The 14564-nt window shown below is 42.5% G+C and overlaps 1 protein-coding gene across 2 annotated transcripts in view; it reads right to left on the bottom strand.

Annotated features, from left to right (window-relative positions):
• Nucleotides 1-760: 760 nt before the first annotated feature.
• Nucleotides 761-14564, bottom strand: part of VAPB (VAMP associated protein B and C) — a 57265-nt gene continuing 43461 nt past the window's right edge. Inside the window, exons 3-6 of one of the 2 annotated variants that reach the window (XM_033186871.1) lie at nucleotides 11631-11734; nucleotides 7299-7379; nucleotides 5246-5422; nucleotides 761-2235 (exon numbers count right to left, since the gene is read on the bottom strand). In XM_033186871.1, coding sequence (XP_033042762.1) covers nucleotides 2077-2235; nucleotides 5246-5422; nucleotides 7299-7379; nucleotides 11631-11734 — 521 coding nt within the window. In that variant the 3' untranslated portion in view covers nucleotides 761-2076. The remainder of the gene's footprint in view (nucleotides 2236-5245; nucleotides 5423-7298; nucleotides 7380-11630; nucleotides 11735-14564) is intronic. The other variant, XM_033186872.1, reaches the window with a different exon arrangement.

The raw sequence follows: 14564 nt of genomic DNA, 5'->3' as shown, positions 1-14564 counted from the left end.
CAAATTTTAGTCTCCTCACGGAAAATCAGGCAGCAGAAGGCGTGTGCCTTACAGTTCAGTCTTTTCACTCCCTTTTATAAGTACTGGGGGCCACATGGGAAAAAGCCTGGAGACAAATTCATATTGGGGTGACCTCCCTGTCTGCACACTCAACGTAATCCATGGGTGCCTGGGTAACAACTAAGTCTGCTCACCATTTCTGTGAGTACCTGGGATTCAAAGTCAACTTTTTTCACGAAGACAGGAAATTCCTTACTCAGACCAACCACAGACTTCCTCCTCTCCAGTTTCAAGGCCCCTGACCCAGCTTGACACAGCCAGGCTTAGGAGCAATGTGGCTTGACGTATGTGACTTCTAAGGACTGCCTTCCTTCTGATGAACTTGTCCTCTCAAACCTGTGCACAGTGGGACTGTGCCCAGAACACCTGTTACTAGTCTCAATGGCATGGTTCCCTGACCCAGAAGCGAGGCTGCTTTTTACTGAAGGCCAAAGCAATGGAAGGCCAAGGGTGACCAGGTGCTCAGCTTTTTCAGCAGTTTTATTTTTCATATTGTCAGCTGAAGACAACCAAAAATAATATATATATATATACACACACATACACACACACACACACACACACACACGTACATTTAAATCATGAAACACATATTTCCCAGTGATAGAACTCATTTTAAAGTCAACCTTCCAATGGCAAAATAATAAAAATGATAAAATAATTCCCCCCATAAAGCAAATGTGACAAAATGACAAAAGAATTCTTAATTTTGGGGCTTTATTATAATTTTTCTTTTCAAGATGCTACATAGTCAAACAGAACTGGATTGGTCTTTTATGGCATACAATTAATTCACAGTCAAACTCTCAACTAGTACTAGAAGGATTAGCTGAAGAGTCTCTCTCTCCCACTGCTCCCCACCCCCAACTGCTGGTGCCCTCGATTCTAACCTTCTGCAGCCCAATCCATTCGTCCTGACTCCAAGCTAGGTCCCTAAGGAGAGGTTAGGCTCAGACTTGGGCCTGGGTGCTAGAAGTATGAGTAATGGTTGAGAGGTGGTACAAGAACAATCTAGAAGACTGACTACTCTTCATTAAAAAAGGTAACCTAGAGTTGACTGTCACTACAGAAAATTTCCCTCCCTATGACAGTTGTTATTTACTGACCCAGAAAAACACTTCCTGACAGCTCTTCTCCAACATTCCAATAAACCCCACCTCCACATGACCAGACTCTCCAGAGACAGAGGAGCCCACAGCCCTCCAGCAGCAATACCAGTTCACCCACCAGAGTTTGGCAGCACGCAGCATTAACTGTACTCTTGTGACAATAAGAAAACATGAGATGAAATACATTAAATAAGTTAAATATGCATTAAACATCTCTGAATAACAGTTCAACTTCACTACATGAACCAATAAAAATTTAGCTTGGTCCCTTTAAGAGAACAAAGCGCTGCCATTTATTTCTAAAGCGCTGGGTCAATCAGTCAACACACGCCTCTCACTTATGACGAGTACGTCTGATGCTGCCACAGTGCAATTCCTTTGGGCTTCTGACTCTGTTCATCAGTCCCAAGGAGCTGATGGCTTGGGCAGAACTGAAGACATGGAAAGCAGCCTGGGCCGGGAGTGGGCCACGTGGGGACTACTGTGTGGAAATGACCTCACTCCCCACCACGCTGGGCTCCAGCTCCCCACGGGCCAGCACCAACAGGTGAGGAAGAGTGTCATTTTAAGACAGGTAATCCAGCATCATGTACCAAGGCCTACCAATGTTTAAAATGACATTTACAATATGCCACTGTGGCATTACTCATGGTTTCCCTTGTCATTAATAAAGATCATTCTTTCCCCCCCCAATCAGTTACTATACATTTTTAACTTTCTAAAAGATTGTTACATTATATTTGTGTGTGTGTATCTGTGTACGTGTGTGCAGGGAGGGGTAATTTAAAGGCAAGACCTGTGAGATGTCATCATACATTAATTTCTTTTTACACATGGTTATGATAAATTTAAATCCCATGATATGGTGGATCCATCAATCCAATTTACCATCCTGTGCATGCTACCTCTACAAGGCAATCTTCCCAATAATTACACCAATGATAAAGAACAAAACCACCAGAGCCAAGAGCCGGGTGCTAAGGCCTTCTTCCTTCCCAGTTGGGGCTAGCGCTGAAATGGGGCTGTTGCTCTGCACTGTCTTCCTCATCCGCAGTCCATCTTCTTCCTATGGGAGCAAACGCACATTTCAAAGATAAGCCAAGGCACCAGAAAGGGGAGTCAACCGTACAGCTTAACAGGATGGGCTGTTCATGCCCAGTGTTGGACGACATGATATGGTCCAACCTCATTTTGCAAATGAAGAAACTGCAGGCTACAGAGGGGAAAGGGCTAGCCTGAAGCCATAGAGAAAACAGTCCCCTATTTTCTTTCATGCATTCCACTTGATGCTGCTAGTTATAACAGAAATCTAAACAAGGTGCTCCTTGGTTTCCCATGATTTACAGAAAAAAAGTTCTTAAAAGGGTCAACTGGGCCCTTTGCACCCTCAGCCCCACCCACCTTTATGGCCATGTCTTTCAGATGCTTCTCTTCAACCCCAACCTCTCTGTCCTTCCTGCCTCTAATGAATAGCCTTCCTTGATCAAATCATCAATTTTTTAAATGAGAGGCATTTCCCAAGACATAAATACACAAATCATAAGAATCTACAAAGTCAACTGGACGCGGTGGCTCATCCCTGTAATCCCTACACTTTGGGAGGCTGAGGCAGATGGATCACCTGAGCTCAGGAGTTCAAGACCACCTTCGTCAACATGATGAAACCTCATCTCTACTAAAAATACAAAAATTAGCCTGAGGTGACAGAGTGAGACTCTGTATCAAAAAAAAAAAAAAAAAAAAAATCTAAAAGTGGGACATCTGGAAGCTTTCAAATGCAGAGCTCTGTACATAGCTGGTACCTGATGAACTACATCCAGAATGCTGGATCAAATGATATTTGGAATATTAAAATATTGGTACACTCATCTCAAATATTTTCTACTTAATGCATAGATTTCTCATTGAAGAAGCAACATTCTTTTCCACACATATAAAGATACTTGATCATATCCCCCACCCTCCCCTTGTCCCCAAACTACATGGATATGTAAGAAATGAAAATTTTTTTCTTCCTTCACCTCCACTGCCACAACTGCCTTGCACTTCCCTAAGAATCTGCAAGTTACCATGTAGATCTATGATGCCATTTCCATGCTCTCAAAGCCAAGCCCACATCCCTGAAGAGGGACATGCATCAAGCCATTCTATTCTGGCCCAGACTCACCTTTGCTGAAAGATCTCTTGCTAATTACCTCATCTACTCATCCCCAAACCCCACACACCAGCTGTACTTTCTTTTCTTCATTTCCTTCCATTCTCTCCCATCCACCCGAGTACCTAGTAGGTCCTGGAGACCACAGGCAGATGAGTCCCACGGAGCTGACTTTCCCTGCAATTTGTTGCTATCTCTGTGGGACATTTATCACACTGGCTTATAATAATTTCTGTGTATGTCTCTCCCTGCTATCCCATTAACAGAGAGCTCCTCAAGGGCAGGGACTGTTCGTGTTTGAATCCACAGTGCCAGGCACGTATTAGACCCTCATTTGTTGTCCAGATGACAGAATAAACCAACACAAAACAAGAAGGCAGCGTTTGGCAGGATAAAGAATCTTCTAATGTCAAGATTAGTCTGATCATATTTTAAGGATATTCTGCTCATGGGGCATGGCAATATCACTGCACAGTGATAAACAACTGGTGGTGTCCGACTGACTTAAAAAAATAACAGCAAACTACACCATTTATTTTATTGGGTTATATAGAAGCTATTTCTACCTATTTACCACTTTAAACAGCACAGAACTCTGTTTCAGAAGAGAAATACACTCAAGGAGAAGCTTCAGGCATAGCTTAGATTGTTAGTCAAAACGTAGTGTCGGCTTCACAATTTACTTACACATTAAAGAAGTTACTGACTGAGGCAAATTAAGATCACCGCAAAGGAAGAAGATGATGCCATTTCCCAAATGTTGTCAGTTCTCCTATATCTACCTCATTGTCAAGAGTAAAAGAGAAGAAAACTCATACTTTTAAAGCTGGAAGGGGCCTTAGAGGTGTTTAGCAAACTGAGGCCTAAAAGATGCTGTGACCAGCACAGATTCAGAGCTATTTCATATTGGATGGGAGCAACTTCCACACCACCACAAGCCTCCAAGCCAAAAGAAGCACCCGCTGCCTCCCCTCTTCACTACTCAGTACAATACAACCTTCCATTGCCAACGCCAACTGCCTCATCCACGAGCTAGAGGCTCAGGTTTTCTTTCCATAATCTCCACCTCCTATCCACTGAGGCACCCCACCTCCAAGCTCATCACCACATCAACGGTTTGAGGAGCCAAAACTGCCCAGACCTATTTAGAGTCTTCTAAAATCAGAACTATACCTGCATTAAATCAGAGTATAGGTCAGTACTTACCCTCTGAAAAAAAGATTCTCACCCAAGTGAATGGGGATGGCGTGGGGTTTAAAAATGCATATTCAAAATAACAACTGCTATTTTGGTCTCAACATTTATTTTCAATTTACACTAATGGAAAGTGTGTATTTTGGAGGGTTTTGTTTGTTTGTTTTGTTTTTGAGATGGAGTCTAGATCTGTCACCCAGGCTGGAGTGCAGTGGCGCGATCTCAGCTCACTGTAACTTGAGCCTCCTGGGTTCAAGCGATTATCCTGCCTCAGCCTCCTGAGTGGCTGGGATTACAGGTGGCCGCCACCACACCCAACTAATTTGTTTTTATTTTTTATTAGACACGGGGTTTCACTGTGTTGGCCCAGCTGGTCTTCAACGCTTGACCTTGTGATCGGCCCGTCTTGGCCTCCCAAAGTGCTGGGATTATAGGCGTGAGCCACTGTGCCTGGCCGAGTTTTTTTTTGTTTTTTTTCTAAGGCGACAAGAGCTTAAACAGTGGAGAAACTTCTGATCAAGGGACAGTGGTTCTTAATTTAGACAGATCCAAGGACCCTTTTGAGAATCTGATGAAAGCCATGGAAATTTCTCCCTGGGGAGAAAAAAACAGCCAAATACCAAAAGCAAAAGAAATCTATATATTCACTGGCTCATCAACTTCCCCACCCAAGAAGCTAGTGAAAATGCCCTTGTTCTCTGTAGATTACCAGAAAATAAACTATTACCTTGAACTGCTTGTTTTCCTCCCGTAGCCTCTGAACTTCACCTTGCAGCCTCTTACATTCTTCCATAACCTTCTTAACTTCAGTGTCATCCAAAGAAGAACTCAGAGACTTAGACACTATTGGTGTTTCTGTCTTTGATGCAGTTGTGGATATAATTTTATTTATTTCTACATCATGCTGTTCAAAAACAAATGAAAGCCTAAGTGTCACCAACCATGTAATAAAGGACTTTTTTATGCAAAGTAGTTCTCAGCAAACACCAAACGTGGTAGCATTTCATCCACACTGTAAAATGTCACATTTATTTTTAAAATGGATCATTTTATTTGGTATCTTAATAATCTAAAGCAACTGGGCCCTAGAAATTATGGATAAGGGTAAATAATGAAGTTTGGCTGAGACTAATACTTCAAAGAAAGAGAAAAGGGGCTGTGTATATTGCACTATCAAATTCCTGCCATGCAAAAATTAGCATACTGTAATTGTGCAAACTCAGGAATTATTAGCCACAAATTACTGTCACCACAAAGATGTGAACATCCCTAGGATGTAGGAGGCTTGGGAGAGCAGTAGACAGAGGGCGAATTATTTTACCAACTTAGCATTTGGAAGCTGGGATGAAAGTGAAACAAGCTCAGTGTCTGCAATGTTTCGTTCTTGGGAAGTTACATACTACCCTCATTTCCCCTGCCAAGACTGAGCTATGAACCCCTCTTGAGATTTACTGGGGATGACAGCCAGTCAGTGGAGGGAGGGCATGGAAGCACGCAGCTTGTCAGGGAAAAGTAACTGACGATCATTGACCTGGGTAGCAAACTGAAAACCAGGAATCTAGCTCTACCCATCATTTTCCAGATGAGAAGAGTAGGCCCTGTGAAGCAAGGCCCCAGGCTACCAAGTCAACCTATCACAGAGCTGAGGCCAGAATACAAGTTTCACAACTTGGAAACTGACCTTCCTGTGACAGAACGTACACTGGCAAGAGGGAAAAAAAGACCACTATCCACTTAAAGAAACACGGTAATAATAGTGGTAAATGATTCAGCAGAAATAAAATATCAGGTAGTTTTGACACAAATCAACAGCATTCCCACAGACCAGCATAGATACTGTTCACAGAACATTTCAGGGCACTTCTATTTCCCAACTCCAGCTATCAACGGCTAAGACAGTTTCATATGCTGCATGTTTTCACAGTTTTGGTGTTTTTATAACAATTAAAATGTTTTCGACTAGGTTGAAGGGAAGTCCAAATTAGCATTTCAGATACAGTCTCCTTTCTTCAACTGGTCACAAGGGAGGACCATCAAGGGGGAAAGCAGACAGCCTAGAGGATGGGGCTCCTTCCTTCTCCCCGCAGGCAACACCGGAATGAGATCACTCTCAGTGGGGGTTGATACTGCCCTCCAGGACACATGTGGCAATATCTGGAGACATTTTTAGTTGTCACAACTGGGGAGTACTACCGGTATCAAGAGGGCAGAAGCCAGGGATGCTGCTATCAATAAAAGATCCTACAGTACACAGGACAACCTCCACCACCAAGAACTATCCATCCCAAATATCAACAATGCTGAATTTGAGAAATCCTCATCTAAAAGCAGCCTTTGACTGAGGAGATAGACAGGGTAAAAGGGGTAGGGAGGCTGACAGGGCACTCTGTAAAACAAGGGAACCTGTAAGCTTCCCACCCGTCCATCAAGCACCATGATAAAGGGCAAATTATTCCCTGCTTTACACTCACCCACTGTTTAACAGCAACCTATACCTTCGCCAGGCCATAGAAGCTCTTCAGGATTTATGACATCTCAACGGCCATCGGGCTGCACTTTTCAAGGGGAAACACTGTTTGAATCAGTTGTCTTTCCCTGAGTTTTTCAAAGGCTGATTTCATAAAGGCCCACTTATTTGCTGACCTCAGCTTATTTTTTTTCTTCGGACATCAGATAAAGGAAAATAATTTTCCAACTGAAATCTTGGTTTTGCAGGAAATGGTATGCAAATAAGTATCAGCTTACAACATTCAATTATTGTTAACTATAAACATACTTACTGGTTTATCATTCTCTGCTGGCAATTCAAACACACATCTAAGTTTTGAATCCATAAGGTCTTCTGGTTTTGCCTCCTTCCACTAAAACAATTTAAATTTAATAATCAAGATATTATTAACCTGGTGAAAGAATAACTTTCTTCCTATAACTGACAATTTCAGAAAAATACTCTTAATGAGAAAGCCCAGAACTATATCAAATAAAGAACTGAAGTCTGCTGAGATTCCAATATTTGTAACATGACAAGATTAAATACACTCACTTTCTCGAAATAGTTATTACACTTCACAAACCCTGAAAGTCTTGCTGCCTGACTCCTTAAAGTCAACCAATGCTCCCCATGTTGCTACTCTACGGGAGAGGCCCATCACTGAACAAAAAGGAGTCCTCTAAATAATGTCTGGATGACCAGGTAACCTTGGCTCTCCTTATGAAAATAAAACTTGTTTTAGGCTGGGCGTGGTGGCTTATGCCTGTAATCCCAGCACTTTCGGAGGCTGAGGTGGAAGGAATGGTTGAGCCCAGCAGTTTGAGACCAGTCTGGAAAACGTAAGGAGACGTCATCTCTACAAAAAAAATTTAAAAATTAACTGAGCATGGTGGCACATGCCTGTGGTCCCAACTACTCAGGAGGCTGAAGTGGGAGGATCACTTGGGCCCAGGAGGGAGGCTGCAGTGAGCCATGATAGAACCACTGTACTCCAGCCTGGGGGACACTGAGAGAATCTGTCTCAAAAATAATAAATTAAAATGAGAAAATGAAACTTATTTTAAAGGCATATCTAGAAAGTGTAAGCACATATTATCTGGGAGTAGTTTTAGAACCACTCTGCCAACTACCAACGGAACACATTCATTACCAAATCCCTCCTCTGTCACTGTGGCAGTGTCTAGGCTATCTCTACGCCAAGACCCATCTCCATCCCTCCAGGCTGTAGTGACAGCACCTTCCCAGCTAAATCCCATGTCCTAAGAGGATATGCTCCTGATAACTTCTCCTTTTGGCAGCAGAGGATGGGAATTACAGGGTATTCTAGGATCATAGACCAGGATAGCAGCAAGGTTACGATACAGAAAAAGAAGGCATCCCCCACCCTCCGTGCCTCCAACCCTTCCCAAAACCATGCAAGAGGCAGCTAGTGTAACACAGGTACCAAGAATCAAAAGCGGGAACCAAAAAGTGGGACACTAAGGAACTGCCACAAAAATTATGGGAGATCCACTAAATGGAATAGCATGCTGCCACTCAAATGATGCTGAAGAGCATTCAGTTAGATGGAAGAAATGTCCAGAATATTAAGTGAAGAAACCACAAAGAATACTGAAGTCTGCTCCTCTGCACACACACATCTGTACACGTGTGCCTACCACATGAGTCAAAAAAATATCAGGCAAGGATCATCACTGAATGCTAAAACCACCAGGTGAGACTGCTGGCAAGCAGGATATTCACGATATTCACGTGGTCTCAAAGTATCAGATGACTCAGAGTATCACAGATGACCTATTAACCATAGGGGCAAACGTGCTTTGTGCTCTGACACTGGGGAGAGCTGGCAGTCACTGTCTTAACCAAGTGATCAAACAGCATCACCAACAGCAGGACAACCTGGTATGAAATACCGACTATGGAATATTCTTGCCAAAACACATTTAACTTGAATTTAATCATGAGGAAATAATCGAACAAATCCACAATACGGGACATTCTGTAAGTCAACTGGCCTGGACACTTAAAAAAAAAAAAAAAAAAAAAAAGAAGTTCAAAGTTTGGGCAGGGTGCAGTGGCTCACACCTGTAATCCCAGCACTTTGGGAGGCAGAGGCAGGAGGATCGCTTGAGCCCAGAAGTTCATGACCAGCCTGGGCAACAGAGTGAGATCCCAACTCTACAAAAAAATTAAAAATTAGCCAGCGTGGTGGCATGCCTGTAGTTCTAGTTACTCGAACAGCTGAGGTGGAGGTCAAGCCATGAATGCACCACTGCACTTCAGCCTTGGTGACAGAGCAAGACTTTTGTCTCAAAAAAAAAAAAAAAAGTTCAAAGTTTGAAAAACAAAAAGGTTTGGGTGTCCTCTACTAAAGGCAACTTTTGGAACAACTAGGAAATAATGAAAATTAATTTATCACATACTACTACTGAATTAAAGTTAATTTTTCCAGCTATGATTAATAGTATCATGGCTATATAAGAGACTGTCCTTGCTCTGAAGCATTTAGGGGTGAAGTGTCATAAAATCTGCATCTTAAGCAAATAAGAAAGTTTGTGACAGAAAGGAAGCAAATGTGACAACAAGTTAGCAAATGGTAAATCTAGGTAAAAGTTATATGAGTGGTCACCGTGCTATTTTTTCAACTTTCTGTATCTTACAATAAAAAGAAAAACATTTTAAAATAAAGAAAAAGCAGGCTGGGGCAGTGGCTCACGTCTGTAATCCTAACACTTTGGGAGGTTGAGGTGGGCAGATCACTTGAGTCCAGGAGTTTGAGACCAGCCTGGGCAACATGGAGAAAACCTGTCTCTACAAAAAATTAGCCAGGTATGGTGGTGCGCTGCTATGGTCCCAGTTACTTGGGAGGCTGAGGTGGGAGGATCACTTGAGCCCAAGAGGTGGAGGCTGCAGTGAGCTGAGATCACTCCACTGCATTCCAGCCTGGGTGACACGGTAAGATCATGTCTCCCCACTGCCAAAAAAAAAGAAAAAAAAAAAAGGAAGAAAAACACAAAGCTCTTATTAATGATGGTTAGACCTAGTAGAAAAGAACTATGGGTCACTTTAAATTTTTTTCATTTGTGTATTTCCAAAATTTCCCACAATGTACATTTTATAAAAAAAAAAAAAAAATGTAAACTATTATAAAAATAATCATACAAGGAACTAAAATGACTCTTTACTGGATATGCAGTGCCTGGCCTACTACACACTCTGATAAGCAAGTGTCAGACACTAGACTGACCAGGCACTTACACAAGGCACACTTCATACTCACCATCGTGTGAGCTGCATTTTTATTCCTATTTTACAAATGATCAAAACCTCAACAGACTGAATAAAACCTGCTCCCAGCCACAATGTTAGTCAAAGGAAGAACTCAGCTCAAAAATACCCAAGCCCATGCTCTTTCCACTATGCCATGCAGCAAAAGCCAAACAGAACACACCCTTGGATCTTCCATTATTTTCTATCTGCCATGTTTCTTTGATCACACAAATTAACATGAAGTTATTAACACATCATGTTGCAGAAAATCAAAGAGAAGCTTTTCATAAGAATTGTTCTCATGAAAAGAAGACAGCCTATTATCACTGATCTCTCTAAAACTCAAAAATATCTGGCCTCCCCCTTCATTTTCTGCCTACAAGTGAAACACCAGTGGAGATGCTTTTCCAGAACTAAAACAAAAGACTATGTGGTGAAATAGGGCATGGGGTGGGCTTGGCCTGAGTTGGTATGAAACTCAGTCAGAGGAGAACTGCAGTATGGTGTGAGGAACAGCAGACTCAGGTGGGCAGGCCTGCCATGAATGACTCGGGGCCCCCCTTTGGGCTGGCCAAAACTGAAGAGCAATACCAGTGGTATGAGGCAATCCTGTCCTGCTTTCCCGAACTGTAAGGACAAACGCATCTGTCCCTGCTGGGGCTGTGGGTTGTACTGTACATTTCAATTCAACTCCCAGCCCCAGAATGCCTATGGACTTATTCAAATGTATAAAAAGCTCATTTTGGTGGGAATGCCCATTATACTCTTTTTTTTCCAAAACCATCACTAATATCACTTATTTCTTTTATAAAAATGAAGCCATCTTAATTTTATCAAAATTAGAGAAAAGTTAAACATATATTTAAGCAGGGGGAAAATAATCATATTTACTAGAACAAAACCACACACACGTATGTCTAAATGGGTGAGGACATTCAGCACTGACATTCTCACATGGCTCTTGAGTTTGTAGGGGATGAGAAGACACAGTAAGAAAAGGCGGGACAATGAAAAGTATCCTTTTCTGTTGGGGCAGAAAAGAGAGGCAAAAGGAGGCAATCCCTAACCATTCAAGACACCAGCCACCAGCGCAAGGAGCTGCTGAAGCACACTGAGCTCAGAAAGGTCAGAAAAGAACAGCCTTCTAGAAAGTCACATAAAATGTTAAAATTATTCCTCAAAGTTTTAGAAAAACCATAAAGGTAGTTAAAGTACAAACCTCCTTGAAAAAAAAACTATTCCCTTTTAAACAATTTTGACATATTTTGAAATGCATGCACCCACAATTCCATATCTAATTGTTTTTTTAAATTATTATTACTGAAAAAAATAAGAAGCATTCAGTACTTACTACTGCTTCCATATCTGAAGTGTCAGTTGGAGCAAACATAGACTGAACCATAAACTTGTGTTTACTTTTCTCATTGGGATCATAATCGAAAGGCTGTAACATCACTGAGAAAGAAAATATTTCATTAGGAGGGTCAGAGCTTGGTTGTCAGTGCCATTTATTATGCTAATATTTGTACTTTGGTTGTAAAGCAATTTACCAGCATTCTCTTATCTCTTAGGATGGACGCCCCTGGTGGAGTAAGCAAGGGTGACTAACATCTCCATTTTGCAGGTCACCAACCTAAGAGCCACAAAATCAGGGCATGACAGAGCTGGGAATAAGGCCGAGGACCCAGTCTTCTGATTCCTAGTCCATGGATCTTTCACTACTGCAAGCCTACCATACATGTCTGCTATAGGCCTTACAGAATTGGGAAACTGGGTAGCAACACCATCTGCCTGTTTTGCTCAAGAAAACATATCCAAATGATCTTTTCAGGAATTAAACGGAATAATCTAAGATGTTTGAGAACATTTAAGGAACTGTTTTAGCTTCTCTCCAACCCATTTCTCATATAATTAATCAAGGTAATCCTTGAAATACAATCTTGCCAATACAATACTAGAAAATGTTTACAAGCAGGACACTCACACAGCAGGGAAAACAGTATCAGCTTACACTCCCCTTTTATTTCCCTAAGAACCTAGAGAAATCTCACATAGAGGAGGATCCTGTGGATGAGTCACACCCACTGCATGGAGGAAGATGCCTTCCTACCCCAACTGGCTGCCTTCAGCCTACTTCCTAGAGTACAGCTGGGCCTACTCCTATCAAATGATGGCTGCTTTAAAATACATTACTTTGCTACAAGGTGTTGGCTAATCCACACATCTAGTTAAGTTCCCTGAAACAACTTCACATGCAGGGAAAGCCTACTGTGGCCTTGACCACAACAATGGGCATGGACTGAGTGTTTCCATGTGCCAGAAACTGGGCTCTGTCCCTTACGTCTACCATTATCTCATTTAATCCTTAAAAAGTAGGTACTATTGTGGGGGGAGAGGGGCTATTCCAGTGTCTACTTTTCAAATGAAAGGAATGAACACGGAGAGGTGAATGTGCCCAAGGTTACACCTTGGTGGAGTGCACACTCAAATCCAGGCAGTTGGTGTGGAGACCTAAGCTCACAGCCACCACAAAGGACTGGTGCCTTGTCCTCTGACAGTACAAGCCTTACGCTTCTCACCAGCAGCGCTTCTACTACCTTTCTGCTGGGCCCTCATCAGCATTCTCTCACCTTGAAACCCCAACTTAGAACTTCCCAGGTGCTTCCTCTAGAGTCACACAATCAACCACAGTCAGCAGCAGATAGAGAGCAGGATAGCCCTGGTCTACAAATGAAGAATCTGGGATTCCACAAAGTGAAGTGGCTCCCTCAAAGTCACAATATCAGGAAGCGGCAACACTGGGACAAAGAGCCAAGACTTGATGACTCCAAGTGCAGTCTACACCCCTTTCGCCACACTAGTCACTCCAACACGAGCTAGATTTATATCTGGCACCCAGGCCCCATGACAAAGCTAATGGAACAATTCACAAAACAGGACAGAAATACCAGCTTCCCCCATCCATCTCTCAGGGATGCAGTGGCACTTTCCATCATGGGAACAGAGAAAGTCCAGTGAAACCTAACCATGCACCTGACTTCAATGCACTGGTGTCCCTAGTCACCCAGACAGCTTCACTGCCCACAAGACCCATCTGAGTGCCCTGAGCTACAGGAAGCCTTGCTGGGAGACTTCTTCAGGACAAAATTCAATAACTGTCAGGAAGTAAACCTTTTATTAACGTAACTCTTCCTCTGGCATCACTGAACTGGCAAGAGCTGAACTTTCCTATAGACAGACCTGGAACATTTACCTACCTGGGCTTGACACTTAACCTCAGGGACAAATGACCAGACTGGAAGGTCAATGCTTTTTCTGAAAGCTAAATTCCCAATGTGTTTTTTTCTGTTGTTTGTTTTTTGTTTTTCTGCCCCCAAGACTGCAATAAGGAAGACACACATTATAAAGTAAAGAACCAGTGTCTTCACATACGCTGTGAACCTTCCTAGACAGGGACTGTCAACCTTCTTTGGAGCTGGGATATACTGTTAGATTAACATTCCCTTTCTAAAATTAAAGTAAATTCAGTTTTAAGAATTTCAGGTCTTGCTTGGCTGTGACAAAATCATGCTCTGGTATTTTTCAGTTTAGGAAAGAAGAGAACTTTGACCTGAACTACTCCTCGATTTTTGGCAGGGCACAGATCTAGTAGTAAACACTATCTCCCTTTGAGCCTCTGTTCTCCCAGCTGTGAACAGCTATTGCACCATTCCCAAGTCTACCACTCTGGAGAGCTCTGAGGAGGAACAAGGTTTATTTGTAAAGAGCCCTGATGCTCACATGACAGCAATCTAAGGAAAATGCTAATTTTTAGAGAAGCTATTCAGACAAAATAAAAAAAAACCAATGGATCCAGAAAACAGAACACACCCCCAAAAAACAGCCCCAGGAAGCTCTGCGTGCCCCTTCCCATTCATCACCTTCCTAGAGGCAGTGGGAGTAAAAAAGTACAGCCAAGGGCACTGTGTCCAGAGCTCTGCCTGGGTTCTAAGAATGCCCCAAGGGAAAACAGGCCTTTCCTTTCCATTTCTCCACCATCCTTCAGCTTCTTCATCCCCAATACTTTCATGATGGCCCAAGAAGGAAAGAAAGGAAAAGAACCTTTACGCATGTCTCCTGTGTAATAGGTACCATAGAAGGCACATTATCCTTAGTTCTCCCATTTACGACTCACAACAATCCATCAAAGCAGCACATGTCTCCTTTTTCAAGATAAAAAGATAAGGACTGCCAGGCATGGTGGCTCACACCTGTAATACCAACACTTCGCGAGGCCAAGGCGGGA

This window comes from Trachypithecus francoisi, unplaced genomic scaffold (assembly GCF_009764315.1).
Source record: "Trachypithecus francoisi isolate TF-2019V2 unplaced genomic scaffold, Tfra_2.0 Lachesis_group21, whole genome shotgun sequence".
NCBI lineage: Eukaryota > Metazoa > Chordata > Mammalia > Primates > Cercopithecidae > Trachypithecus > Trachypithecus francoisi.
This window is presented reverse-complemented; position numbering and strand designations above follow the sequence as displayed.